Source organism: Bradysia coprophila (genome assembly GCF_014529535.1).
Source record: "Bradysia coprophila strain Holo2 chromosome X unlocalized genomic scaffold, BU_Bcop_v1 contig_38, whole genome shotgun sequence".
NCBI lineage: Eukaryota > Metazoa > Arthropoda > Insecta > Diptera > Sciaridae > Bradysia > Bradysia coprophila.
In genome coordinates, this window is record NW_023503327.1 from 1754045 (window position 1) to 1781578 (window position 27534).

The window sequence follows — 27534 nt, forward strand, 5'->3', positions numbered from 1 at the left end:
AATCTGACATATATCTAGCATAATATGACAGGGTGTATGGTATAGACTATTGTAAATGCCTGCGTCGGTATTGTAACAGTAGTTACACATAAAACGCGAATGTGAGTCTTTTTAAGAGACCTAATTCAAATGTTTCTTTTGTTCTGCTGTCACATTTGACAGTAAAACAATGGTAAAATTTGAATAAGGCCTCTTTCGGGTTGCTATGTGTAGCTGGATTAACTGTAGCGAAAATGACCTAATTGAAATTTTGGTTTTGTTATACTGTTAATCTTGACAGAAGTTGTGAGTTTTGTTTCTTCATCATTCATGTAAATGTCGAAATTTTCAAGACAATTTCAATAACAAACAAACTTGAACAAAAGAAAAATTTGAATTAGGTCTCTTTCGCATTGCTATGTGTAGCTGGAGTAAGTCATATTATCCGGATGAGACTGAGTAATATGGGTTCTTTATATAGTAAAATGCATGTTAAAAAAAATTGAAGTACAAGATTTGAAATCAACATATTAAAAATACTTGACCGATGGAAGTAATAGACCAGATAGTAGTTCTGGTCATATGCTTGTCGTCTGCAACAGGTGCATGCATGTGATATGACAGGGACTAAATTTGTGAAAATGTTTTCCCATTTTTGACCAATTTTCTCCCAAATGTTCAAGCTTTCTTCAAAAATTTTATATCGAAAAATGATTTTGGAAAAATTCAGTAAATGCATTGCCATTTCACCGCCTGCATCAACAGATAAATAACGAAATGATACTTCATCGTGCGACTGAATCATTCTCAGACGAGAATCAGTTTCTTCTTTTGATCTAAGCGTTTACAATACATTGATGCAAAATCTTTCACTTCATTTGTTTTAACAAAGATTTTGCTACCCAAACAGTTTGTAGGCACTTTAAGTGGGGATCTGTTCAGATATTTCTAGACTATTTGACGTCAGACGTTGTCATTAAATTACCTTTGATGATTTTATGAGGAGTTTTTTCTTCAGTTTATCTAATTGGGATTTCGTTTCAAAACTGAAATGGCCATAAGTCTGGAAAACTTACATAAACTTTCGATGCTTTTGCTGTTTTGGATGGAGGTAGACAATTTACAAATTTTTGGTGTATCATAACTTCGCATTAATGAAATGTGTTCTGTGTTAGCTGTGTGGTAGCAAAGTGCTTCTAAAATCAACAACGTATACGTTTTATTCACAGGGATATGTGGTTTATGTGTACACCTATTTCGGTTTATTTAAACGAAATATGAGTATTTGTGTGTATTTAAATAACATTTTATAAAGTTACTGCCAACGCCAACGCTATGCACTTGTGAATAAAGTGTATACGCATTTAATGGGAAACTATTATTTTAGTGGCCTGCGGCTAAACAGCCCATGTAGCAACAGCGACTGTAGAGAAAATAAAATGAAAGCCGGAGTTGTAGTTCCAACCATTCCAAAACTATTTAATTAAAGCGTCGGGAGCAATTTTTTTTTTTGTTCGAGTTATCTTCATTACATATTGTGATAACCATCAATATTTCACTAGATATAACCGTATAAATTTCAATAGTTAACTCAATCCAATTAGAATTCTGTAAAATTTAGTGGACGAGTTATGCAAGTTTTCAATTCAATTTTTTTTAAATATTTTATGCAATTGGCAATATGTATTTTTTTAGAGCAAATTTATTCTTTGCCAGCAGCAAAACTAATGTTTTTGTCTGCAAATTTAATATTTTTCATCTGTAAATGTTTTTATCTGCAAATCATAACCGCACGTTAGTAAGCGGGCGTGACGCAAATCCACTACCAAAATATTTTTTAACAAACAATTTTTGAGGACTCCAACCCACAAAATATCTGCAATTTAGGAATCCATACGAGTTCAACGAGCTATCACACGTTACTGCAGCTTCAAAATTGGCCGAGATATTGAACTTCAAAATATTGATGTTTGTATGAAAATAAGCAAAATTTCGTTTTTCCAGATAACTGAAATCGCCTACGTTAGTTAGTTAGTTAGTTCCTATGGAAAAATGGATCCAGCAACTCCTAAACGTTTCTATAGATTTTCCTGAAAGTTTGGTTATAGGAGCTTCCAAAGTCTCCATACAAATGCCATATAAAAGCCAATTTGTATGTGTGTGTGTGAGTTGTATATTTTGTTGCATGATATGGATGGTAATGTAGTGAATGGTGTGTGTTGTTTTGGGATGTATGTATTTCTTGTTGGGAATTGTTGGGATCATTAAGTATTAACTTCCACTAGGTCGGTTCCTAAATTTAGGGATGACAGGTGATTCCTCTGGCACTACCTAACTTCCATCGGATTTTTTGATGGATTTGGGTTATTTTCGACATGAGTGAGGTGTTCCAAGGTTGTTTCCTAAATTTTGGGATGACAGATGATTCATCTGGCACTTTCTAACTTCCATCGGATTTTTTGATGGATTTGGGTTATTTTCGACATGAGTGATGTGTTCCAAGGTCGGTTCCTAAATTTTGGGATGACAGATGATTCCTCTGGCACTACCTAACTTTAATCGGATTTCTTTATTGATTTGGGTTATTTTCGACATGAGGGAGGCGTTCCGGTGTTGGTTCCTAAATTTTGGGATGACAGATGATTCCTCTAGCACTTCCTAACTTCCATCGGATTTTTTTATGGATTTGGGTTATTTTCAATATAAGTGAGGTGCACCAAGATTGGTTTCTAGTTACTTACAAAATAACTGATATCGCTGAGGGTGACGCATTGTGTGTCGTACGCAAAAGTTGTATCAACAAAAAAATTGACTCAAAAAATTTGTGAAAGAAAATTTTAAAACAAGAAATTTGCGTCACAAGTGGCAGATGTTGAGGAACGTATTGTTAGGAAAATGGTTGAAAAATGTACTGAAAGAATTTAAACGAAAGAAAACCGAATCATCTGCCACTTGTGACGCAAATTTGTTGTTGTAAAATTTTCTTTCTCAAATTTTTGAGTCAATTTTTTGTTGATAAGTCCTTTTTCCTGCAAAGTTTATCTTGCCATGCAAATTACAAATACAAATTTATTAGTGTCCTAGCAGCGGATTTATTGTTCTCCCGGCAACCACGTCATGTCAAAAGATCTTCAAAATTTCTTGCAAATTTTTGGAAGCATTTTTATTCTTTTGCCTGCAAATTTACTGTTTTCTGAGGAGCAGATTATTGAAATAAATTTTTATATTTAGACCCGTACGAAGTACTGGGGTCTTATGGGTTTACGCATACGTTTGTAACACGTCGAATTGGACTCCCTGAGTAAGGGGAAACCTATTGTGGTTGTCTAGAGATGCCAAATCCGCGAAAAAAAAAATGTCCGTCTGTCCGTCTGTCCGTCTGTCTGCACGATAACTTGAGTAAAACGCATCCGATTTTGAAAATTCTTTTTTTTCCCGTTTGGTAATGTCAAAAGACAGGCTAAGTTCGAAGATGAGTGATTTTGGATCGACCCCTCCCGAGCTGTGGCCCAATAAGTGCTTTACGGTTTTTCGAAGATATCTCCGGACATTTAAACGTTAAACTTGTAAGTGATACGTCAAATAAAAGGTATTTACAATACCGATCGACAAAAAAAAAGTTTATGGAAATCGGATGACCGACTCGTGAGTTAGACCCCTTGGTGTGGAACAGGCACAGGGCGGCAAGCAGTTTTTGCTTGTAGGTCGGCCACATTTGAACATATTTCGTCTGTTTTAGCTTTATTAGATAGGTATTGACCGTACCAATCAGGGAAAAAAAATTTATGAAATTATGTTCTCCGGAGCGTGAGCTAGGTCTCTTGGAGTGATCTGGCTACTCGGAAGTACAGTGAACGTGGTGTATTTTGACAATATCTCGAGTAAATTTTGACCGAATTTCATGAATTTTTTTTTGTTTGAAAGGTATTAACGAATGTAAAGCGTCGGTACTATTTCCGGTCTCCTAACAAAATGGCTGCCGGCGGCCATATTGGATTTTAGTAAAATAGAAATATCTTGGGAAAAATGATACTTAGAGAGTTTCTGTTAACATGGAAATAATTTGTTATGTGTGAGGGGTTTCAGGGATTCCATATATGGACACCTATATATACCTATATACAGCTATGTTGAGCTATATACAGGCATATAGAGCTATATGATAGCATATATTTATCTGTGAAATGTTTATTTATAGTGAAATATAGTTAAATATAGCGGTATATAGCTGTTTAAATAGGAATTTATGAAATTTGTCTTCGTACGGGGCTGTCTATATTGCCTCCGGCAATTTAGTTGTATATGATAACAAGGCAAAGAGTGGATAATGTAAGTGATTTTAAAGGGAGAATAGTTTTTCAGCAGAGAAGAAAATGAAGTAAGAGAAATGAAGAGTTTCACATTAAAGGCTTTTGATACGAATAGGTGTTTCGTACGGGTCGGCGTTAGCTATGTTTTTTTAAATATTTTATGCAATTGGCAATATGTATTTTTTTAGAGCAAATTTATTCTTTGCCAGCAGCAAAACTAATGTTTTTGTCTGCAAATTTAATATTTTTCATCTGTAAATGTTTTTATCTGCAAATCATGCCCACACGTTAGTAAGCGGGCGTGACGCAAATCCACTACCAAAATATTTTTTAACAAACAATTTTTGAGGACTCGAACCCCCAAACTATCTGCAATTTAGGAATGCATACGAGTTCAACGAGCTATCACACGTTACTGCAGCTTCAAAATTGGCCGAGATATTGAACTTCTAAATATTGATGTTTGTATGAAAATAAGCAAAATTTCGTTTTTCCAGATAACTGAAATCGCCTACGTTAGTTAGTTAGTTAGTTAGTTCCTATGGAAAAATGGATCCAGCAACTCCTAAACGTTTCTATAGATTTTCCTGAAAGTTTGGTTAAAGGAGCTTCCAAAGTCTCCATACAAATGCCATATAAAAGCCAATTTGTATGTGTGTGTGTGTGTGTGTGAGTTGTATATTTTGTTGCATGATATGGATGGTAATGTGGTGAATGGTGTGTGTTGTTTTGGGATGTTTCTCTTGTTGGGAATTGTTGGGATCATTAAGTGTTAACTTCCACTAGGTCGGTTCCTAAATTTAGGGATGACAGGTTATTCCTCTGGCACTACCTAACTTCCATCGGATTTTTTGATGGATTTGGGTTATTTTCGACATGGATGAGGTGTTCCAAGGTTGTTTCCTAAATTTTGGGATGACAGATGATTCCTCTGGCACTTTCTAACTTCCATCGGATTTTTTGATGGATTTGGGTTATTTTCGACATGAGTGATGTGTTCCAAGGTCGGTTCCTAAATTTTGGGATGACAGATGATTCCTCTGGCACTACCTAACTTCCATCGGATTTTTTTATGGATTTGGGTTATTTTCCATATAAGTGAGGTGCACCAAGATTGGTTTCTAGTTACTTACAAAATAACTGATATCGCTGAGGGTGACGCATTGTGTGTCGTACGCAAAAGTTTTATCAACAAAAAAATTGACTCAAAAAATTTGTGAAAGAAAATTTTAAAACAAGAAATTTGCGTCACAAGTGGCAGATGTTGAGGAACGTATTGTTAGGAAAATGGTTGAAAAATGTACTGAAAGAATTTAAACGAAAGAAAACCGAATCATCTGCCACTTGTGACGCAAATTTGTTGTTGTAAAGTTTTCTTTCACAAATTTTTGAGTCAATTTTTTGTTGATAAGTCCTTTTTCCTGCAAAGTTTATCTTGCCATGCAAATTACAAATACAAATTTATTAGTGCCCTAGCAGCGGATTTATTGTTCTCCCGGCAACCACATCATGTCAAAAGATCTTCAAAATTTCTTGCAAATTTTTGGAAGCATTTTTATTCTTTTGCCTACAAATTTACTGTTTTCTGAGGAGCAGATTATTGAAATAAATTTTTATATTTTTGTTATTTGATCCGGTGGCAGAACACACAACGAAATCTTCGTAGAAGAAAGAATTTCCTATGGTTGAACAAATCGTTTTTCGACATATTATATACCAACACGTACGTGAATGGACATAGGATCTTCGTAGGATCGAGCATAGTTTCCAACAAACTTATTCAAGCAATTTTTTCTTATTTGCAGTCTAGTCTCATGTGTTTATGGTCTTACACTGTGCGTCACTAGAATTGCCATATTTACATAGACGCATTTTTGTCTAAATCTAATACTTCACGTGTACGTATGTGAAAGTATTGCGTGAGACATATATGACTCTATGTTAAGTAGTTAAACGAATTTGGTTCTATTACAAACTCTCCAATAAACCCACCCTATAATCTGCAGTATTTATTCAAAATTCACCACAAAACATACAGTTTTGCCACAAACTAGTTACATGTGAGTTATAGCACGCCATCACGAGTTCACCAGAAAAGAAAACTTTAATTTCACGGTATGCGCATTTACCCCTTTTTTTCTGCATGTTGACTGTGATGGTACCAAATTTAGACCAATTCTCTAAAGCCATTTAAAATTCAAATGAATAACAAAACAAAAAAGACGACGAGACTGATAATAAAAACTTAAATAAGGTAAAAATAAATGTTTCTCAGCGTTGTTGCAAATCATATTAAAAGTATTAATTGCGTGCTCTGGGTGCATGTAGTTTAATTTTCATAAATTAATCGAGGAAATGGCTTAGCCAAAAAAAGCCCGTCGATGTTGAAGGGTTTATTATAGGTTTCGATGCGGATATTGAAACATTTTTAGTAATAATTTAGTGCTACCATTGATGATTCTGTAAAAAAAAATATTGTCGCAATAGCACGTCGCTCCGATCTCGAAATATTCACATCGATTGGCTGTATCAAGAATTTTTAATTTCTGGTTGATGATATCTATGATACTGGGTAGTGCTTTTGGGAATAGCATTGCCATTTATATTCTAATTTGAAATTTTGGACATTGGACAATCTTTTTTTCCTTCGCTCTCAGGCATTACGCAATATTTCCAAACCAAATGAAAAAGGGGTGTGTGACGGCATACTCAATTTTTAGACCCGTACGAAGTACTGGGGTCTTATAGGTTTACGCATACGTTTGTAACACGTCGAATTGGACTCCCTGAGTAAGGGGAAACCTATTGTGGTTGTCTAGAGATGCCAAATCCGCGAAAAAAAAAATGTCCGTCTGTCCGTCTGTCTGTCTGCACGATAACTTGAGTAAAACGCATCCGATTTTGAAAATTCTTTTTTTTCCCGTTTGGTAATGTCAAAAGACAGGCTAAGTTCGAAGATGAGTGATTTTGGATCGACCCCTTCCGAGCTGTGGCCCAATAAGTGCTTTACGGTTTTTCGAAGATATCTCCGGACATTTAAACGTTACACTTGTAAGTGATACGTCAAATAAAAGGTATTTACAATACCGATCGACAAAAAAAAAGTTTATGGAAATCGGATGACCGAGTCGTGAGTTAGACCCCTTGGTGTGGAACAGGCACAGGGCGGCAAGCAGTTTTTGCTTGTAGGTCGGCCACATTTGAACATATTTCGTCTGTTTTAGCTTTATTAGATAGGTATTGACCGTACCAATCAGGGAAAAAACATTTTATGACATTATGTTCTCCGGAGCGTGAGCTAGGTCTCTTGGAGTGAGCTCTTATCTGGCTACTCAGAAGTACAGTGAACGTGGTGTATTTTGACAATATCTCGAGTAAATTTTGACCGAATTTCATGAATTTTTTTTTGTTTGAAAGGTATTAACGAATGTAAAGCGTCGGTACTATTTCCGGTCTCCTAACAAAATGGCTGCCGGCGGCCATATTGGATTTTAGTAAAATAGAAATATCTTGGGAAAAATGATACTTAGAGAGTTTCTGTTAACATGGAAATAATTTGTTATGTGTGTGGGATTTCAAGGATTCCATATACGGACATCTATATATACCTATATACAGCTATATTGAGCTATATACAGGCATATAGAGCTATATAATAGCATATATTCCTCTGTGAAATGTTTATTTATAGTGAAATATAGTTAAATATAGCGGTATATAGCTGTTTAAATAGGAATTTATGAAATTTGTCTTCGTACGGGGCTGTCTATATTGCCTCCGGCAATTTAGTTGTATATGATAACAAGGCAAAGAGTGGATAATGTAAGTGATTTAAAAGGAAGAATAGTTTTTCAGCAGAGAAGAAAATGAAGTAAGAGAAATGAAGAGTTTCACATTAAAGGCTTTTGATACGAATAGGTGTTTCGTACGGGTCGGCGTTAGCTATGTTTTTTTTATTGTGGCAACGACAACACCAGCATATACTTTTGAAATGTGAAAAATATAATCAGAAACTATGGAAAAGAAGTGTAAACGAAATCAACTGAAGTGGCAAGTAAACGTAGAAGTTTCAAAGGAAATTTGCAGTGAAAGTTATTCTTATCAGGAAAAACTTGGTACGAAGTACAGTAAATTGCATTTTACATTTTCTTTACACATTCGTCCAGTCATTCGCTCATATTTTAAGGCTAATTTACAGTACGAACGAAACGAATAATTCATCCAATTTTTGTGTCTATATTCACCAGGGCTTATTTTTGGGAAACTGTTCTAAAATTTGCGAAAAATTCAAAATAGTTCCGAATGACAATGTCTGAACTTTTTCGTAATGTTAAGACACTTTCGCCCTGATCACTCCCTCAAACAAAAAGTTTTGTAAAATATCGTCTCTACAGTGTGTTCATCATGCCCGCACGTTGGTAAGCGGGCGTGACGCAAAGCCACTACCAAAAATGTTTTAACAAAAAAATTTTGAGGACGGCGGAGCATATTTACAGCAACTTTTTGACTTCCCCCCCCTTCACTCCAACGACTCCAAAACTAGGATATCAGGAATGAAGGAATTCATACGAGTTCTACGAGCTATCACACGTTACTGCAGCTTCAAAATTGGCCGAGATATTGAACTTCGAAATATTGTTGTTTGTATGAAAATAAGCAAAATTTCGTTTTTTCAGATAACTGAAATCGCCTACAGTCAGAGGCAGAGAATTTTCAGCATTAATTTGCTTCAGCTATTTTTCAGCTGATCTACACATACAATCAAAACTGCTTATATTTGTTTATACGGTTGAACCTGCTACACGTAGGTGCGTGGTAGTGGTAAAACCCTATAAAGACGTATAAACAGTTTTGATGGTTTGTGTGGATCAGCTGAAAAACAGCTGAACGAAATTAATGCTGAAAATTCACTACCTCTAACTGTACGTCAGTTAGTTAGTTCATATGGAATAGTGGATCCAGCAACTCATAAACGTTTCTGTAAATTTTCCTGAAAGTTTAGTTATAGGCTAATATTGGCCCAAAAATAAGAATGGAATTTTCAAAAGTTGAAAAAAACCCATATCTTGGGAGCCGGAGCTCCCCAAAGTCTCCATACAAATGCCATATAAAAGCTAATTTGTGTGGGTGTGGGTGAGTTGTACATTTTGTTGCATGATATGGATGGTAATGTGGTGAATGGTGCGTGCTATTTTGGGATGCATTTCTTGTTGGTTAGGATCATTAAGTATTAACTTCCACTAGGTCGGTTCCTAAATTTTGGGATGACTGATGATTCATCTGGAACTACTTAACTTCTATCGGATTTTTTGATGGGTTTGGGTTTTTGTCGACATGAGTGTGATTTTACAAGGTTGGTTCCTAAATTTTGGAATGACAGATGATTCCTCTGACACTTCCTAACTTCCATCGGATTTTTCGATGGATTCGGGTTATTTTCAATATAAGTGAGGTGTTTCAAGGTTGGTTCCTAAATTTTGGGATGACAGATGATTCCTCTAGCAATTCCTAAGTTCCATCTGATTTTTTGATGGATTTGGGTTATTTTCGACAAGAGTGAGGTGTTCCAAAGTTGGTTCCTAAATTTTGGGATGACAGATGATTCCTCTGGCAATTCCAAACTTCCATCGGATTTCTCTAGCATTTTTTTATTTCCATAAGGTTTTTTGATGTTGTCGAAATGACATACTTACAAAAGTGGTGATATCTGTCAAAAAACCCTTAAAGGGTAAATGTGACGCAAGTCCATTATCTTACTTACAAAATAACTGATATCGCTGAGGGTGACACATTGTGTGTCGTACGCAAAAGTTGTATCAACAAGAAATTGACTCAAAAAATTTGTGAAAAAAAAATTTTACAACAAGAAATTTGCGTCACACAAGTGGCAGAAGTGGAGGAACGTATTGTTAGGAAAATGGCTGAAAAATGTACTGAAAGAATTTCAAACGAAAGAAAACCGAATCATTTCATTGAATGAAAATGAAGTGTCCCCTTGCTTAATTATTCAATTATTAAATAGAGCATGTCAAGCAGTACTAGTTTATACTGAAAACTACAAAAGCGACACCTTTATTTTCATAGCATTCATCGTTTTATGAAGTTTTATACTGAAACTGAAATCAACAAATGTGCAATGTAGAAAAAATGCTGGCCCAACAAAAACATGCCCTATTATCCAGTATAGCTGGTCGGTGTTATTATTTGTTCGTTACGATAAAGGAAACGCTGTAAAAAATTGAAATTAAAATTAAAGCATTTCTATTTAACCGTTCTGCGTCTTGCCAACTATTTATCTCCTTTACTCTGATTGCGTATTCGTCGGCGTCGACGTCTGTTGATAAATTGTGTATACAAGAGATATTTGCAAAATCTGAAATGTTGTATTTGCAATAAAAATTTCATTAAAACTTTTCCAATTGTATCGGGTGTGTTTGCTTTGAGAGCGCATAACGGGTATGAGACTTTTGCTCTCAATTTTTTTTTCTCGTCATATTGACGCGACTCTGGTATATCCATGTCATATTGCAGTAAAATATATATTAGATGTCAAAGATATCTCTTCATCACCAAACGGAAATGGAATGATGGGAAATGTAAACCGTTTCAATATCATGATGATGGAATAACATCATTGGCCTGTTTATTAACATTTTATTGTTCAACAAATAACTGCTATCCAGAACGCTCCGCTATTGGCTCGCATAATTTAGTATCCATAATGTACATAAAAAAACAACTCGTCGAACAAGCCAACAAAATACGTTTTGTTTTCCGAAAATTTGTGTATAATGTACCACCCAGCCAACTGGGCTGTGGATGCAAATTGGATTTAGAAAAACAGCCAAAAGCATTTATGCAAATATTTCTTCAGTTTAAGCATCAGTGGCTTATTGATGTGTTGCGGAATTGGTTCATAATTAAATCTTAAAGATTTTTTTTGGTTGTAAATTAATTCAGGTTAGATATTGAGTTCGGTTTCGGGTTAGAACAGTGTTCACCGTTCTTGATGTTCCCTAGTCTTTCAAGTTAAAATCATAGCAAAGGAGTTCGATCAAATTCACTTTAAAGGTTACTTTTCATGATTTTGCTTCAGCTGGCCGTTTTGATGTTTTCATCTCCTCTGTAAGCGTATTTCCCTCTCTAATAATGCGGTTGAAATAAAAGTTAGGAAGAGGATTTTATGTATACGATCGAAATTGTGCACTCAGCATCATAATATGCAAAATTTGCAAACTTCAGATGACTCTGCGGCCTCGTGTCATAATTACAAATCTAGAGTCTAATAAAGTACTTCGCACTCGATGCCATAACACTTATTTATGCAACAAGAATCGTATGAAGGTATATTATCGCACTAGATGTCGATTGTCAACCCGTAGCGAAGCCGAGGTTGACAAGACATCGTGTGCGATAATACACCATCATACGATTCGTGTTGCATACAATGTTTTATGCAATTTCGGGACGGAATGAACTGTTTCTATGCCAAAGCTCGGAAACATACATTATGCCTGGCCACTGTTACAATACTGAGAAACTTTAGTGCAGTGCAAATGTTAACAAAAACAATGTTAGTTAACACCTGCCCGCCTACTCAACAGGCAGTTGCAAAAATATTCCCAATGTCAGAAGACTAGTCTTTACTCTATACATGGATATGTTAAGCGAATCATGAAAAAAATGAAATTGTATTTTGTATGAAAATTTGTTCCATTTTTAGCCCCGTACGAAGTACTGCACAGTGGGAGCAATATTTTTTTATCTAGCATCAACTATATATCGAAAAATATAATATATGCAAGAAAACTTTGTTCTACGAAGTATTATAGAAACAACAGATAAACATCCTGAGCTTATTGAAAATTCAAGATGGCCGCCATTTAGACCGGAAGTGACACCTAACTTCTAAACAAGAAGTCCAATCGATGCCGTTTCTTCTGCAAAGTTATAGCTGATGACTCCAGCAGAAATTTCCTCTAATTTAAAATTCAATATGGCCGCCATTTAGACCGGAAGTGACCCTTAACTTCTAAACAAGAAGTCCAATCGATGCCGTTTCTTCTACAAAGTTATAGCTGAGGACTTCAGCAAAAAATTCCGTAATTGAAAATTCAAGATGGCCGCCATTTAGACCGGAAGTGACCCTTAACTTCTAAACAAGAAGTTCAATCGGTGAGGTCTCTTCGGCAAAGTTATAGCTGAGGACTCCAGCAGAAATTTACTCTAATTGAAAATTCAAAATGGCCGCCATTCAGACCGGAAGTGACCCCTAACTACTAAACGACAAGCCCAATCGATGTGATTTCTTTAGCAAAGTCGTAGCTGGTAACTTCAGTAAAATTTTGCTATAATTTAAAGTTCAATATGGCAGCCATTTACACCGGAAGTACCTCCTGACTTCTAAACGACAAGTCCAATCGATGTGATTTCTTCGGCAAAGTCATAGCTGGTAACTTCCAAAAAATTTTGCTATAATTTTAAATTAAATAGGGCCGCCATTTATACCGGAAGTAACTCTTAACTTATGTACAATTCCTTCGCCAAAGTAATACTAAAAGCTACAGTCGAAAGTTGCTCATAACTTCACTTAGTTTCGCCTTTTCAACCGCAAAGTCATTTATAGAAATGTATTTCACTGAAAAAAAAAAAACAAACAGCTTATGTCGTTAGCTTTGTTACTAGTCATCAGTGCACCTCGACCTAGTAGTACAACTTTAAACTAAATCAAATCTAGCTGCACAGCAAACACTCATCAAATAAACTTTATTTATAATAAAACGTTACCGTCATCATAAAAGTTAAGTCTGCACTGAACAGTCAGAAATACTTTGTTTTAATCATTTGACGATAAAGTTAACTTGACTACCCACCCAAAATAAAATATTGAATTCAGTCAAACCCACCACCAAATAAAAATAAAAAGTTAAAAAAACCATCACCAAAAAATAATATTAAAATCAGTTCATCAGACCACAGGTGAAGTAGCAGATTTCACCTGAAAGAAGAATATAAATAAAAAGTGAAGAAAAGAAACTACAAAAAATTAAAATTAAAATCAGTTCATCAGCAAACAGGTACAGGTGAAGTAGCAGTTTTCACCTGAAAGAAAAAAAAATTAATAAAAAATTCACGAAAAAGCAATTAAATAAAATCTTCGCTGTGTTCTTCTTCGATGCCATTGGTCTCCATGACCTCGTCGACCTCCATGTCCTCTTCGTATCCCATGCTCTCGTTGTTCTCCATGTTCTCGTAGAATGGGTCCTCCGGTAAATTCAGGTCGTTCAATTCTTGTGAAAATTCTTCCAAGAAATCTGTTTTCGAAGAATCCAAGTCGATTTCTTCGGGTTCTTGTATGGTAGGGGCCTCGTGCGACATAAGCAGACTTATGACTTCAGGTGGAAGGTTTTTTCGTGTTCTAAATTTTTGTCTGCTCTTCATTCCATGACTTGCCACGATTGGATCTGACCAGTCTAGGGCTCTGTTGTAGACGTCCATTAGATTATGACTTCGCGTGTCTTTCCTCGCGTGAAATTGGCGATTATGGCGATAAAACTTGTTGCATGATTCTGCTGCATCTTCTGCGAGGACTCCCACTGGCAATTCGCTGGCAAGCAATATATCCCGGGAATGGATTAACACTTTGTGGATGGTGGGCGGCATCGGGAACCAACTATAGTGTTCCACGTAAAGTTCTGCTGTTTGCATACAGAACTCCTGAAACAGTTCTTCGTCAAGCGGAAGTTGACACGAAAGAGCGATGAGGATGACTCTCATCCTCTTTACGAAATTCTTCTCCTTCAACTGAAGAATATCCGCTAACTTGTCTGGATCAGAGAAAGCGACTCTGCAAAATTCCCGTTGTTTGAGTTTCCGGTGCCTTTTGTTGACGGAAAGGCCACTCTGATGTTCATTTTTTCCAAAAATGCAGTCTGCAGTTCACGTTTTCGTTGTAGCGCCTTTGCTTTTCGGTCGGTTCCACGTAGTTGCCACTCGCAGAAGTCTCTCCGATAGGACAGGTGCAGCAGGTGTTCAAAGGCACGTATCCACAAGTGCAACACGCTCATTCCATGCATTAACGAATCTGGTTCGGGTTTGAAGCGTCTTTCTATGTCTGTCAAATTATTGAACTGCTTCGACGTCGCTTTACAGATCCAGCATCTTAGTGTTGAGGCAGTGTTCGTAATGACAGACAAAACCTTGCCATCGATCATGGTCAGGTGCATTTCGTATACAACTGTTACTGTGACACCTGATAATGACGAACAAAAGTATTGATTACAATCATTTGCCAAATCACTGAACATACATGTTACAATTTACCTGAAATTGTGATTACGAACGGTTGGAGTAAGGCTATCTCTTGTTTAACGGACTCGATTACTTGTTTGGTGAACTTTTTAGTTTCCTTTGCAAAATTTAGGCGTATCGGTCTACAAAATCTGGCCGATTGTGGTGTTTGGTTTTTCCAAATTACTGTTTTTGAAACATCGACTGTTGAAATTTGAAGTGGTGCCATTGTTGTTGCGAACAGGTTTGCATCGCTAGGGCTGCCACTGTTCTCAGCGTTCTGAGTTTGATTGTATTTTTGGTTATAGCGGGAATGATCTGATGAGCCATCAGCTCCCCATTTCGCCTGCAGTTTCACGGTGATATTAGATCCTTGCCTTTTCAGCGAAGCTATCACCGGTTCTTGCAACGACAGTAAGCGACTTGCTGTATGATCCATCAATGCCTGCAAAGGTAAGGCAATGGAGACGTCATCGCTTACCTCCAGGCAGTGTGCAGGCGGACGACATTCATTTTTCGCCTCTCTGACGTTGTCGTATGAAGGAAAAATATCTGCGCCCTGTTCCTTCGCTAGCAATCTTGTGGCGATATACTGATGCTTCGAAAGCCCATTATCCAAAAGATGTGTCAGTGCTTTCAAAGGATTTAGCTTTTCAGGTTTGGCCAATTTATGTTTATCTTCGTTTAGAAGTCTGCAAATTTTCGTTGCCATTTCTCTGTTCTTAAACAGCAGTCTGAGCACACGCTCCAAGTCGTCTTCGTTCCTATTTTTGGCTGCTTTCGCTGATGCCAGCAGCAACGCTTCAATCTCATGTTGCCCCGCCAACTCTTCTGCTCGACGATTTTGTTGTCGCTCCCCCAGCTCGTCAAAATCTTTCTTTTCTTGATTTCGGGGTTTGCTTCCTTCAGTAACTGATGGTGAAAGCTATTAGAAGAGAACGATTCATTTATTACATTTATAATTGTTTGAAGGACTAGATTAGTGTAAAGTTGCTGCACAACGCATTATAGAAATGTAGAAGTTGCTCTTTAGACCCGTACAAAGTACTGAGATCTTATGCGTTTACGTATATGTTCGTAACACGTCGAGTTCGACTTTATGAGTAAGGAAAACCCTACTGCGGTTGTCAAGAGATGCCAAATCAATGAAAAAATGTCCGTCTGTCCGTCCTCTAACTTGTTTTCTCCGCTTGCGTTTGTCAAAAAAGAAGCTAGGTTCAAGGACAAGTGGTTTTGTGTCGATCCCTCCCGACTCGGGAGTCCCGAGCTGGGCGATGATTTTATGACATTTTTTTTGGTTGAAAGATGTTAATGACTGTAAAGCGGCAGTACTATTTACGACTCCTAACAAAATGGCTATACTGGATTTTAGTAAAAGTGAAATATCTAGGGACAATGACACTTAGAGAGTTTCCGTTAACAGAGAATTAATAGGATATGTGTGTGGGGTGTTTCAGGAATCCCGTATATGGACATCTATGGCAGTTTCCACGCTCAGTGAGAATTCACAATTTGTACTAACACACAGGGACTGTCGTACTAGTGTTAAAAATATACATTTACCGGTATTTTACAGAAATTTGTAGCGGATTTTTGGTTGCTACCGGTATTTGGCGTCATTAATCTTTTGTTTTCAATGTAAAATAGCGCGCAAAGCGCTATTTGTATACCAATTTAATGCACTTTAGTAGCGGTTTGTTCGAAAAATGTTTGCCTATCGGTATGATGTTTTGGATTTTTTTACTAAGGAAACGTTCGGAACGGTGATATTTTTAATTATTTTATATTAATTTTTCAATCAAATTTAACTAAATCTGTGATTAAAATGAAGTTTTGCCCTTCTTCTTATTTTTAAATTAAGTAATGGTTCAAATTTAATTATGAAACTATAAGAAAACACCTTTGCCGTCGATGACTGCATACAATTTTTCTCACTTTAGAAACGTTCGGAACGACGATTGATTTTGTTGTACTTGGCAGATTTTGCATAAAAATTTAGATTTTTTTGTCTTAATATGAAGATTCATCCTCATTTATCATTAAGAAACAGTTTTCAAATCATTTCCAATGTTTGCAATATCTTTATTTTGTATTGAAAAAACACCATGCACGAAAATGTTACAAAAGAACATGCCCTATATATAAAACTTTATTGAGCTACATTAAGGCATATATCTGTTTTGAAATAACAATATTTTTTCCGTTTAGTTAAATATAGGTAAATACAGCGATATATATATATATATATATATAGATGCTTAAATAGGAATTTATTAAATTTGACTTCATGCGGGGCTGTCGATGTTGCTTCCTCCAGCAATTTCTTAGTACGTGATAACAAGGAAAGGAGTGGGTAATATAAGGCGTTTTAAAGGGCTATTATTACCTTTTCAGCACAAACAGAAGAGAATGAAGTGAGAGAGATGAATAGGCTTCTGAAACGAATTGGCGCTAGATTTTGTTTTCATTTCATATTGGTCAAATTCTAATTCATTTATAACAGAAACCAATTATTTATTGTTCGGATAGAATAGAGGTTAGATGTGTAGATGTCATTTGAGTATGTGCGTTCTTAAAACAAAACTTCTTAAAATAATTCCGAAAATTCTAAAAAAAAAAATAATTTGTGGTCTGATTTATGGTGTTTTTCATAGAAATACTTTGGAAAAAATGTACACACAGGATATAAATAAGAATTTTCATAATCCGAATTCCCAATAATAAGCGTTGTACAAAATGGACAAACTCGCATGAAATGACTACCTTAAGGATCGTATTGACCCAACTCTCATTTTCTTGAAAAAACACCTTCGGGTCCGAAAGCTTGGAATGTCGCCATTTCTTTAAAAAGGTGAGGTCCACTGAATTCACAAGTTTTTCAGTGGATGCGCGACCTCTTTCACTTAGAGGAGGTAGTCTTTCGGTCAGAAATCGCATGCTGTTTTCGATTCTGTTCTTGCGCATAGTGATCAAACTGTTGTTGTCATCAAAGAAGCATCGAATAACATCACAATACAGGAAATTGGTAATACTGCGTTCGGCCATTATTGAAAATTTTCTCACAGGAAAATTTAAAATGGAAATGGAAATTACACTGGATATTCGAATAAAAATTATTTTCTTCGTGCACTCGATTGCACAATTGTTTTTAGTATTGAAAAATACTTTTTTTTTATTTGAATTTTATAGTTAGAAATTAATCACTTCTTATTTGATTTGGTTGGTTTGTTCGTTCGAACTTTTTCAGAAATTTTGAAAAGAGAACGATTTTTGTGTGTTGGTGACCGATGTCGAACAGCAAACTCAGGGCAGGGTTGAGAAAAACCCAATATCCAATTAAACTGGCAAATTAACTAATTTTATTTAAATTAATAAAAGCCTGTTGCATTTACCTATGGGTAGCTATAGCTATGTCTTATTGGGAGCATTTATCCATACACTATTTCGTTTCAAGACACTTAAAATCTTCAATAAAATCTTCTCGTAGAGCTCACTACTTCAACAACAACATATTGTATCATATTTCCCTGACCCTGCTTGTGAAAGTATATCGACCAATACGTACATAATAATCTCATAGAATTGCAAGAACTAGTTGAATTTAAACTGAAACTGTTGAATGTGAATAAGAGAAAATTGTGATTTTTGATCAGAAATTGTTTTCCCTTCAAGCGTAGGCTTTTCCTAAAGTTCCAAATAATGCTACTCTTTCTGAATTTGAATTTTTTTTCCAATATGAATTCTTTCTATAGCCCATATTGATGGTGCACCAAGAAAATGGATCGTGTGGTAGTTTCATATAGGAAAGTGCGTTGGTTAGAAAGAGTTGAACATAACAACGCGTTTGGACATTATTCCATTTTTGTTGACGTTCGTTATCAGATTCTGTAGACGTTCTGGCCAAATTGGTACAGCTAGCTGTTTGTAGTTCGATTTTAAGGAAATGAAACAGTAGAAAAATGGTTGAACAGAGACTCTGCACACAGCTGTGAAATATGTCGTCTGATGAATTTGTCGATGAAAATTCAACTCAATTTGTCCAAAAAAAGAACCTCCATGTCAGTGCGGTAGGTAAGTTATCGTGGCCGAAACCGTTTTCAATTTGTTGTTCGACTATTTTATCCCATGTCATCATTTCAGCACCAGTCAGTAGTGCAACAACGCAAACAAATGTAAAAGTTCGAAACACTGACTGCACCTGCCAAATTATCTGGTCCGGTGTTTGCAGTGTATGACAGCTGATTATCAACTTTTTCCTATATTTTTTTTGAAACGTTTATGGGATGGAAATTCTTCTTTGAGTGAAATTCGACCGTAAATTTCGACGGTTACAGTAGACCAAACAAGCCGACACAAGTGGAAGTTTCTTGTTTATCAATTGAACCAATTCAATTCGGCCAAAGTTCCTACGAGGGATTCTTTTGAAAAACAGCCTACCGAAATCGGGCGTGTTTTCTAGTGGAACTTTTTATAGGTATCTAGAAAGGACTTCGACCCTAGAAGCCAAAACCACTCTCAAAAAATTCTTCGAAGCTTTTATGGCTGGTGAAAGGTGAAAGGTGATCGAAAGCCGAAAATTTGAACTTTTCTTACCAACATTTCTTCGGGTACACGAGCCGTACATGGTCTTGTGGGATGTCATTAGAAAGGTAATCACATGTGCTATTGAGCCGAATAGAGACTCATTGGTTTTAAAATTAATCCGCACTGAAATATGTGCAGTTGAAGTTTTCAACAGAAAACTTGCACTTTTCTTACCAATATTTCTCTAGTTACACGAGCCGTGTGGGGTATCATTTGAAAGGTAATTTTATGCGCTTTTGGGCCAAATAGGGTCTATGGGGTTTGGATATGCGACATATGCGATGAAATATGGGCACTTAAACATTTCAACTTCTCATATTTCATCGTAGATGCTTTCAAACCCCCATAAGATACACCACCATGTACGGTTCGTGTAACTGGAGAAATATTGGTTAGAACAGTGTAAGTCTTCGGTTGAAAACTTCAACTGCACATATTTCAGTGTCGATGAATTTTAAAACCAATGAGTCTCTATTCGGCTCAACAGTACATGTGATTGCCTTTCTAATGACACCCCACACGACCATGTATGGCTCGTGTACCCGGAGAAATTTTTGTAAGAAAAGTGCAAGTTTTCGGTTTTTGATCACCTTTTACCGGTCACAAAAGCTTCGAAGAATTTTTTTGAAAGTGGTTTTGTGTTCTAGGGTCGAAGTCCTTTCTAGGCACATAGAAAAAAGTCCACTGGAAAATGCGTCCGATTTCGGTAGGCTGTTTTTCAAAAGAATCACTCTACTCAATTATGTAGTTAGATGTTTGCATTCAGTCAATGCCTAAATTTTCTGTGATATCTAGGTGAGCTTCAGGGTTATTAAAATACGAGTGGTCGGTGGATGTACACATTTACATGCGAGATAGGATTTGATATTCAAAGACCCTTCTTCTTGATATTAAAATGGTCAAGGAAATTACAGCAAATGTTGTGAATTTGGAATAGAATATGTCGTTGTACATGTCCAGGCTCGTTCATAAACTTTTGTTATCAGACATTTCAGGAACGCTCACCGACGAAAAATAAGTTTCAAACAAAAACCTATCGTCTACGACCACTAGTAATTCATTTATTTGTCGAAAAAAAATCATAAATTCATATATCTATGTACATGATGATGATTCCAGAGAAAACTGAAAACTGTCTTTGCATGAGCAGCACTCTCTTCCTTCAATTACGTGATACCGTTTTAAAATAAAGTTGAAACATATCTGAAACAACAAAGAATGATCATGTAATTCAGATATTGAAACCAAACCACTTAAGAGTGAGTGGAGGTGGAGGATTACAGCTGTTTAAAGTAAAAATGTCATGGTCCAATTAAAAATCTAAGGAAAGGAAGGTGAAGTAAAAGTTATACGTATTCGTCTCGAACGATTAATTAATTTTTTACGATTAAAACCCTAAGGCACTTAACAGCGCTCACCCCTTAGCAAATTTTTAGCCCACATTTGTGCGCAAAAATATTCGTTTTTTGATGATTTCTCCGAACCAAAATCTTTTTTGAAAAATTAAAACCATTAAAGCATTTGCAAAATGTGTAAAATACACATTTTGAAAAGGTTTCTCCAAGTGGGTAAGGTTATGACGAAACAAACCAAATTTTCCTTTAAAAGTAACATATTTTTGCATGCTTTAATGGTTTTACTTTTTCAAAAAAATATTTTGGTTCAGAGAAATCATCAAAAAACGAATATTTTTGTGCACAAATGTAGGCTAAAAATTTTCCAAGAGGTGAGCGCTCTTAACTACCAAACGATGTAAAAGAATTATCAAAATCGATTTCGGTTTACCCAAATTTAAGAGTTGACAGACACACGGACGCATTTTTTTTGCAGACTCGGCATCTCTGAGGAGCCTACAAAAGGTTTCCCTTTACTCGAAAATTTTGAATTTGACGTGAAAATATATCGTTTGGTTCGGTAACACTTACTTCGGAAGAGAAGATATGTAACTTTAATGCTGGTCGATTGTTGGATAAGTTTAAAATGTCGCTGAAAAATCGATCGTTGAAATGATGTAGTAGATCTGATGTATCATTTGTGCCAAAACAGACTCCTTCGACGGTCGTCCACATTTTAAAGATACACCCAATTCTTCTCGAGTTGCACCAAGACAGAGGCCATTCCAACCTTAAATACTTGAGTCGCAATGCTGTACTTTCATATAAGGCCGTTGAGAGATCGTCCCAAGAAAAACGAACGTCCAACCATAATGATGTTAAATTGAACAATTTTAATTGGGAAAATGTTTTTGTGTCGAATTCGACGGATCCAATTATTCGTAATTTATCTAATTTCGTGTTTTTTGCTAAATAGTTTGCAAAGTCTTCCCATGTATCTGCATCCCAATTGTCATCAAGCATATAAATTGAAAATTCCTTCAGCTGATCCACTTTTAGATATTCTCGGACATCGTCCAGGACAGCAGTCTTTTGAGTAGTTAAGGAAAGACTATGTAGATTGTGAAGAACATGGAGAGATGATAGATCCAAAGCTAACTCAGCGTCATTTCCCATAACGAGTAAAAGATGTTCAATATTCGAATTTTTGTCAAAAAAATCGGTTGGCAATAGTTTATCAAAACTATCAAATGCAAATGAATTCAACCCAGTAATTCCATCCAGAATATCCTCCACACAATCTTCAAATCCTTGTCCCATAGAAAGACTATCGATATGTAGCTTTTTTATCCATGCATTTAATGTAATAGCGACATTCTTACTGATGATGATGGAACCGTCGATTTCCAGTGATTTGATGTTAAGACATTTTTTCACAAAAGTGGTATGAATAGCACTCTCATCAATTTTAGCTACTCGAATATGTGGGCCGATCTCAGACAAAACATTTTCGATTGGAACTGTGACTTTTTTCACACACTTCGCTAAGTCGAATTTTTGATTTTGTTTCTGCAGGTAATACTGAACACTTTTCATACGTTTACACGTGACCGCTAAGTTAATAGAATCAATCCAATTCAGATATTTGAATATGTGCAGTAACACATCATCACTTGCACTCAATAAATTCGCTTTATTTTTTTCAAAGTTCATTTTCGTTTATTTTTAGCCACCCTGGATAGGTAGTGTTGAAATTAGTGTTCAAAATTGATGTGGGATGAAACAATTTGCCTTTTTTTGATTTAGTGAGTGACAATTCCCACTTAGTCTCCTTCGGATAAGTTACATGTCTTGTATACCATGTCGAACATTACTCGTTACTCGCAATACAAAAATTGTTATTTATAACATGCAAAGAGTTTATACTTAGTACTTTAGGCGCTAGATGTGCAATTATGGCATGAGGCCGTACAGTCATCGTACACATCCTGATCACAATAAAGTACTTTGCACCAAATTTCATACAACACATCTGAAACACTTTATAAACTATAAATATACAATCCGACAAATGTTACACAAAATTTATACTAACTTCACATAAGCTATAAATTGAATGCATTGCAAACATGTATGTAAAAGTTGAATGTATGCGCAGGCCTCCCACGCAAAAATTGACTTCTAAATTTAGGAATTAGGAACTATACAAGTTGGCAATGCATTTAACTTATAGGGTATTTTTTTTATTAAAAATAGCTGTGATAAAAAAATGCTGTTTCAGAACTGAAATTATGTTTGCTTACTTTAAGTTTACCGATACAAATTAAAAATAGAAACAACCCAAACCGGAATTGGTCCATAACTATTTAACGCTTTTTTCTAAATAAGGTATAGAACTGAACTATCGATAAGTTTTCTAAGGAGCAAAATCTTAAAATAGTGGCTATTTAAATTACATGATAAATCGGCGTTATTTCTTCACTTAGACTTTCAAAATCCAAGATTTCCTTCACCCAAACCGGATGTAGCACATAGCTTGTAAACGACAGACCGAATCATTTCCGTTTCTTGGATTAAGTTACAATAGAGACCCCAGCTGAAGTTTTCGTCATTTGAAAATACAAAATAGTCTCTTGTTAAACCGGAAGTAGGCACTAACTTCTAACTTCAAGTTCAATTGGAGCTATTTCTTTAGCGAAGTTATAGCAGGGAGGCTTTACTATAACTTAGCAGAAGAAACGGCATCGTTTAGACTTCTTGTTTAGAAGTTGGGGGTCACTTCCGGTCTGAATGTCGGCCATCTTGAATTTTCAATTAGAGGAAATTTCTGTTGGAGTCATCAGCTATAACTTTGCAGAAGAAACGGCACCGATTGAACTTCTTGTTTAAAAGTTTCGGGTCACTTCCGGTCTGAATGGCGGCCATCTTGATTTTCTAATTAGACAAAAATTTTGCTGGGGTTTTTAGCTATAACTTTGCCTAAGAAACGGCACTGATTCGACTTCTTATTTAAAAGTTAGGTGTCACTTCCGGTCTGAATGGCGGCCATTTTGAATTTTCAATTACGGAAATTTTTGCTGAAGTCCTCAACTATAACTTTGTAGAAGAAACGGCATCGATTGAACTTCTTGTTTAGAAGTTAAGGGTCACTTCCGGTCTAAATGGCGGCCATATTGAATTTTAAATTAGAGGAAATTTCTGCTGGAGTCATCAGCTATAACTTTACAGAAGAAACGGCATCGATTGGGCTTGTCGTTTAGAAGTTAGGGGTCACTTCCGGTCTGAATGGCGGCCATTTTGAATTTTCAATTAGAGTAAATTTCTGCTGGAGTCCTCAGCTATAACTTTGCCGAAGAGACCTCACCGATTGAACTTCTTGTTTAGAAGTTAAGGGTCACTTCCGGTCTAAATGGCGGCCATCTTGAATTTTCAATTACGGAAATTTTTGCTGAAGTCCTCAGCTATAACTTTGTAGAAGAAACGGCATCGATTGGACTTCTTTTTTAGAAGTTAAGGGTCACTTCCGGTCTAAATGGCGGCCATATTGAATTTTAAATTAGAGGAAATTTCTGCTGGAGTCATCAGCTATAACTTTGCAGAAGAAACGGCATCGATTTGACTTCTTGTTTAGAAGTTAGGTGTCACTTCCGGTCTAATTGGCGGCCATCTTGAATTTTCAATAAGCTCAGGATGTTTATCTGTTGTTTCTATAATACTTCGTAGAACAAAGTTTTCTTGCATATATTATATTTTTCGATATATAGTTGATGCTAGATAAAAAAATATTGCTCCCACTGTGTACTGGGGGCTTTTAAGATTAATATGCCGTTTGTAACACGTCGAATTGGAAGCAGACAGTAAGGGCAAAGCATTTGGTTATGTTAATAGATGACGAATCCGCAATAAAAACAAGGCATCAGAACAGTCGGAGCGTTTGCTGCGACTTAGCCCCGTACGATCCGTAATCCTATTTCGTCCGTAACCATAATACGTCCGTAGCCGTAATACGCCCGGAACCCTAATACGTCTACAACCCTCTAATGCGTCTGTTACCAAAATGCAAGTCAAGTTGGGCATGGTCAAATTTACTGAAAGTGTTCATTTTTAAAATTGCGCATAGCCAAGGGTAAATCTCATCCGATTTTGCTAGATTTAGTTTTTTATGGAAGGTAATTGAATACCGAAAAGAACGTGGCGAAAAAAGTTTCAAATTTGGGCCCTTGGACTAAGGCCGCTACTCGGCCCTAAGGGTTTTTTGCACATAAATCGAGTAAATCTCATCCGATTTTGCTAGATTTAGTTTTTTATGGAAGGGAATTGAATACCGAAAAGAACGTGGCGAAAAAAGTTTCAAATTTGGGCCCTTGGACTAAGGCCGCTACTCGGCCCTAAGTGTTTTTTGCACATAAATCGAGTAAATCTCATCCGATTTTGCTAGATTTAGTTTTTTATGGAAGCGAATTGAATACCGAAAAGAACGTGACGAAAAAAGTTTCAAATTTGGGCCCTTGGACTAAGGCCGCCACTCGGCCCTAAGTGTTTTTTGCACATAAATCGAGTAAATCTCATCCGATTTTGCTAGATTTAGTTTTTTATGGAAGGGAATTGAATACCGAAAAGAACGTGGCGAAAAAAGTTTCAAATTTGGGCCCTTGGACTAAGGCCGCTACTCGGCCCTAAGGGTTTTTTGCACATAAATCGAGTAAATCTCATCCGATTTTGCTAGATTTAGTTTTTTATGGAAGCGAATTGAATACCGAAAAGAACGTGACGAAAAAAGTTTCAAATTTGGGCCCTTGGACTAAGGCCGCCACTCGGCCCTAAGTGTTTTTTGCACATAAATCGAGTAAATCTCATCCGATTTTGCTAGATTTAGTTTTTTATGGAAGGGAATTGAATACCGAAAAGAACGTGGCGAAAAAAGTTTCAAATTTGGGCCCTTGGACTAAGGCCGCTACTCGGCCCTAAGGGTTTTTTGCACATAAATCGAGTAAATCTCATCCGATTTTGCTAGATTTAGTTTTTTATGGAAGGGAATTGAATACCGAAAAGAACGTGGCGAAAAAAGTTTCAAATTTGGGCCCTTGGACTAAGGCCGCTACTCGGCCCTAAGGGTTTTTTGCACATAAATCGAGTAAATCTCATCCGATTTTGCTAGATTTAGTTTTTTATGGAAGCGAATTGAATACCGAAAAGAACGTGACGAAAAAAGTTTCAAATTTGGGCCCTTGGACTAAGGCCGCCACTCGGCCCTAAGTGTTTTTTGCACATAAATCGAGTAAATCTCATCCGATTTGCTAGATTTAGTTTTTTATGGAAGGGAATTGAATACCGAAAAGAACGTGGCGAAAAAAGTTTCAAATTTGGGCCCTTGGACTAAGGCCGCTACTCGGCCCTAAGGGTTTTTTGCACATAAATCGAGTAAATCTCATCCGATTTTGCTAGATTTAGTTTTTTATGGAAGGTAATTGAATACCGAAAAGAACGTGACGAAAAAAGTTTCAAATTTGGGCCCTTGGACTAAGGCCGCCACTCGGCCCTAAGTGTTTTTTGCACATAAATCGAGTAAATCTCATCCGATTTTGCTAGATTTAGTTTTTTATGGAAGGGAATTGAATACCGAAAAGAACGTGGCGAAAAAAGTTTCAAATTTGGGCCTTGGACTAAGGCCGCTACTCGGCCCTAAGGGTTTTTTGCACATAAATCGAGTAAATCTCATCCGATTTTGCTAGATTTAGTTTTTTATGGAAGGGAATTGAATACCGAAAAGAACGTGGCGAAAAAAGTTTCAAATTTGGGCCCTTGGACTAAGGCCGCTACTCGGCCCTAAGGGTTTTTTGCACATAAATCGAGTAAATCTCATCCGATTTTGCTAGATTTAGTTTTTTATGGAAGGTAATTGAATACCGAAAAGAACGTGACGAAAAAAGTTTCAAATTTGGGCCCTTGGACTAAGGCCGCCACTCGGCCCTAAGTGTTTTTTGCACATAAATCGAGTAAATCTCATCCGATTTTGCTAGATTTAGTTTTTTATGGAAGGGAATTGAATACCGAAAAAGAACGTGGCGAAAAAAGTTTCAAATTTGGGCCCTTGGACTAAGGCCGCTACTCGGCCCTAAGGGTTTTTTGCACATAAATCGAGTAAATCTCATCCGATTTTGCTAGACTTAGTTTTTTATGGAAGGTAATTGAATATCGAAAATAACGTGGCAAAAAAGTTTCAAATTTGGGCCCTTGGACTAAGGCCGCCACTCGGCCCTAAGTGTTTTTTGCACATAAATCGAGTAAATCTCATCCGATTTTGCTAGATTTAGTTTTTTATGGAAGGGAATTGAATACCGAAAAGAACGTGGCGAAAAAAGTTTCAAATTTGGGCCCTTGGACTAAGGCCGCCACTCGGCCCTAAGTGTTTTTTGCACATAAATCGAGTAATCTCATCCGATTTTGCTAGATTTAGTTTTTTATGGAAGGGAATTGAATACCGAAAAGAACGTGGCGAAAAAAGTTTCAAATTTGGGCCCTTGGACTAAGGCCGCTACTCGGCCCTAAGGGTTTTTTGCACATAAATCGAGTAAATCTCATCCGATTTTGCTAGACTTAGTTTTTTATGGAAGGTAATTGGAATATCGAAAATAACGTGGCAAAAAGTTTCAAATTTGGGCCCTTGGACTAAGGCCGCCACTCGGCCCTAAGTGTTTTTTGCACATAAATCGAGTAAATCTCATCCGATTTTTCTAGTTTTTGTTTCATTTGAGAGATAATTGAATACCTAATAGAAAGTTGGCAAAAAATGTTGGGTTTCTAAAATAATGTCGTAAATTGTTGGTTTTGTTTGAGAGGTACTTCGTACGGGCTTTCGTAATTGCGCTATGCGCAATTTTAAAAATGAACACTTTCAGTAAATTTGACCATGCCCAACTTGACTTGCATTTTGGTAACAGACGCATTAGACGGTTGTAGACGTATTAGGGTTCCGGGCGTATTACGGCTACGGACGTATTATGGTTACGGACGAAATAGGATTACGGGTCGTACGG

At 36.5% G+C, this 27534-nt stretch overlaps 1 protein-coding gene across 1 annotated transcript; it reads right to left on the reverse strand.

Annotated features, from left to right (window-relative positions):
• Positions 1 to 20205: 20205 nt before the first annotated feature.
• LOC119069573 lies at positions 20206 to 22354 on the reverse strand. The gene is made up of 2 exons (XM_037173657.1): positions 21089 to 22354; positions 20206 to 20366 (listed from the first exon to the last, which is right to left on the reverse strand). The coding sequence occupies exons 1-2, from the start codon at positions 22208 to 22210 to the stop codon at positions 20259 to 20261; spliced, it is 1230 nt and encodes a 409-aa protein (XP_037029552.1). The 5' UTR covers positions 22211 to 22354; the 3' UTR covers positions 20206 to 20258.
• Between the last annotated feature and the right edge of the window lie 5180 nt (positions 22355 to 27534).

Coding starts and splice junctions, on each gene's coding strand:
- LOC119069573 (XM_037173657.1), bottom strand. CDS start 22,210: ATGAACTTTGAAAAAAATAAAGCGAATTTATTGAGTGCAAGTGATGAT. Junction 20,367..21,088: donor TACATATCTTCTCTTCCGAA/GTAAGTGTTACC, acceptor TTGTTGTTTCAG/ATATGTTTCAACTTTATTTT.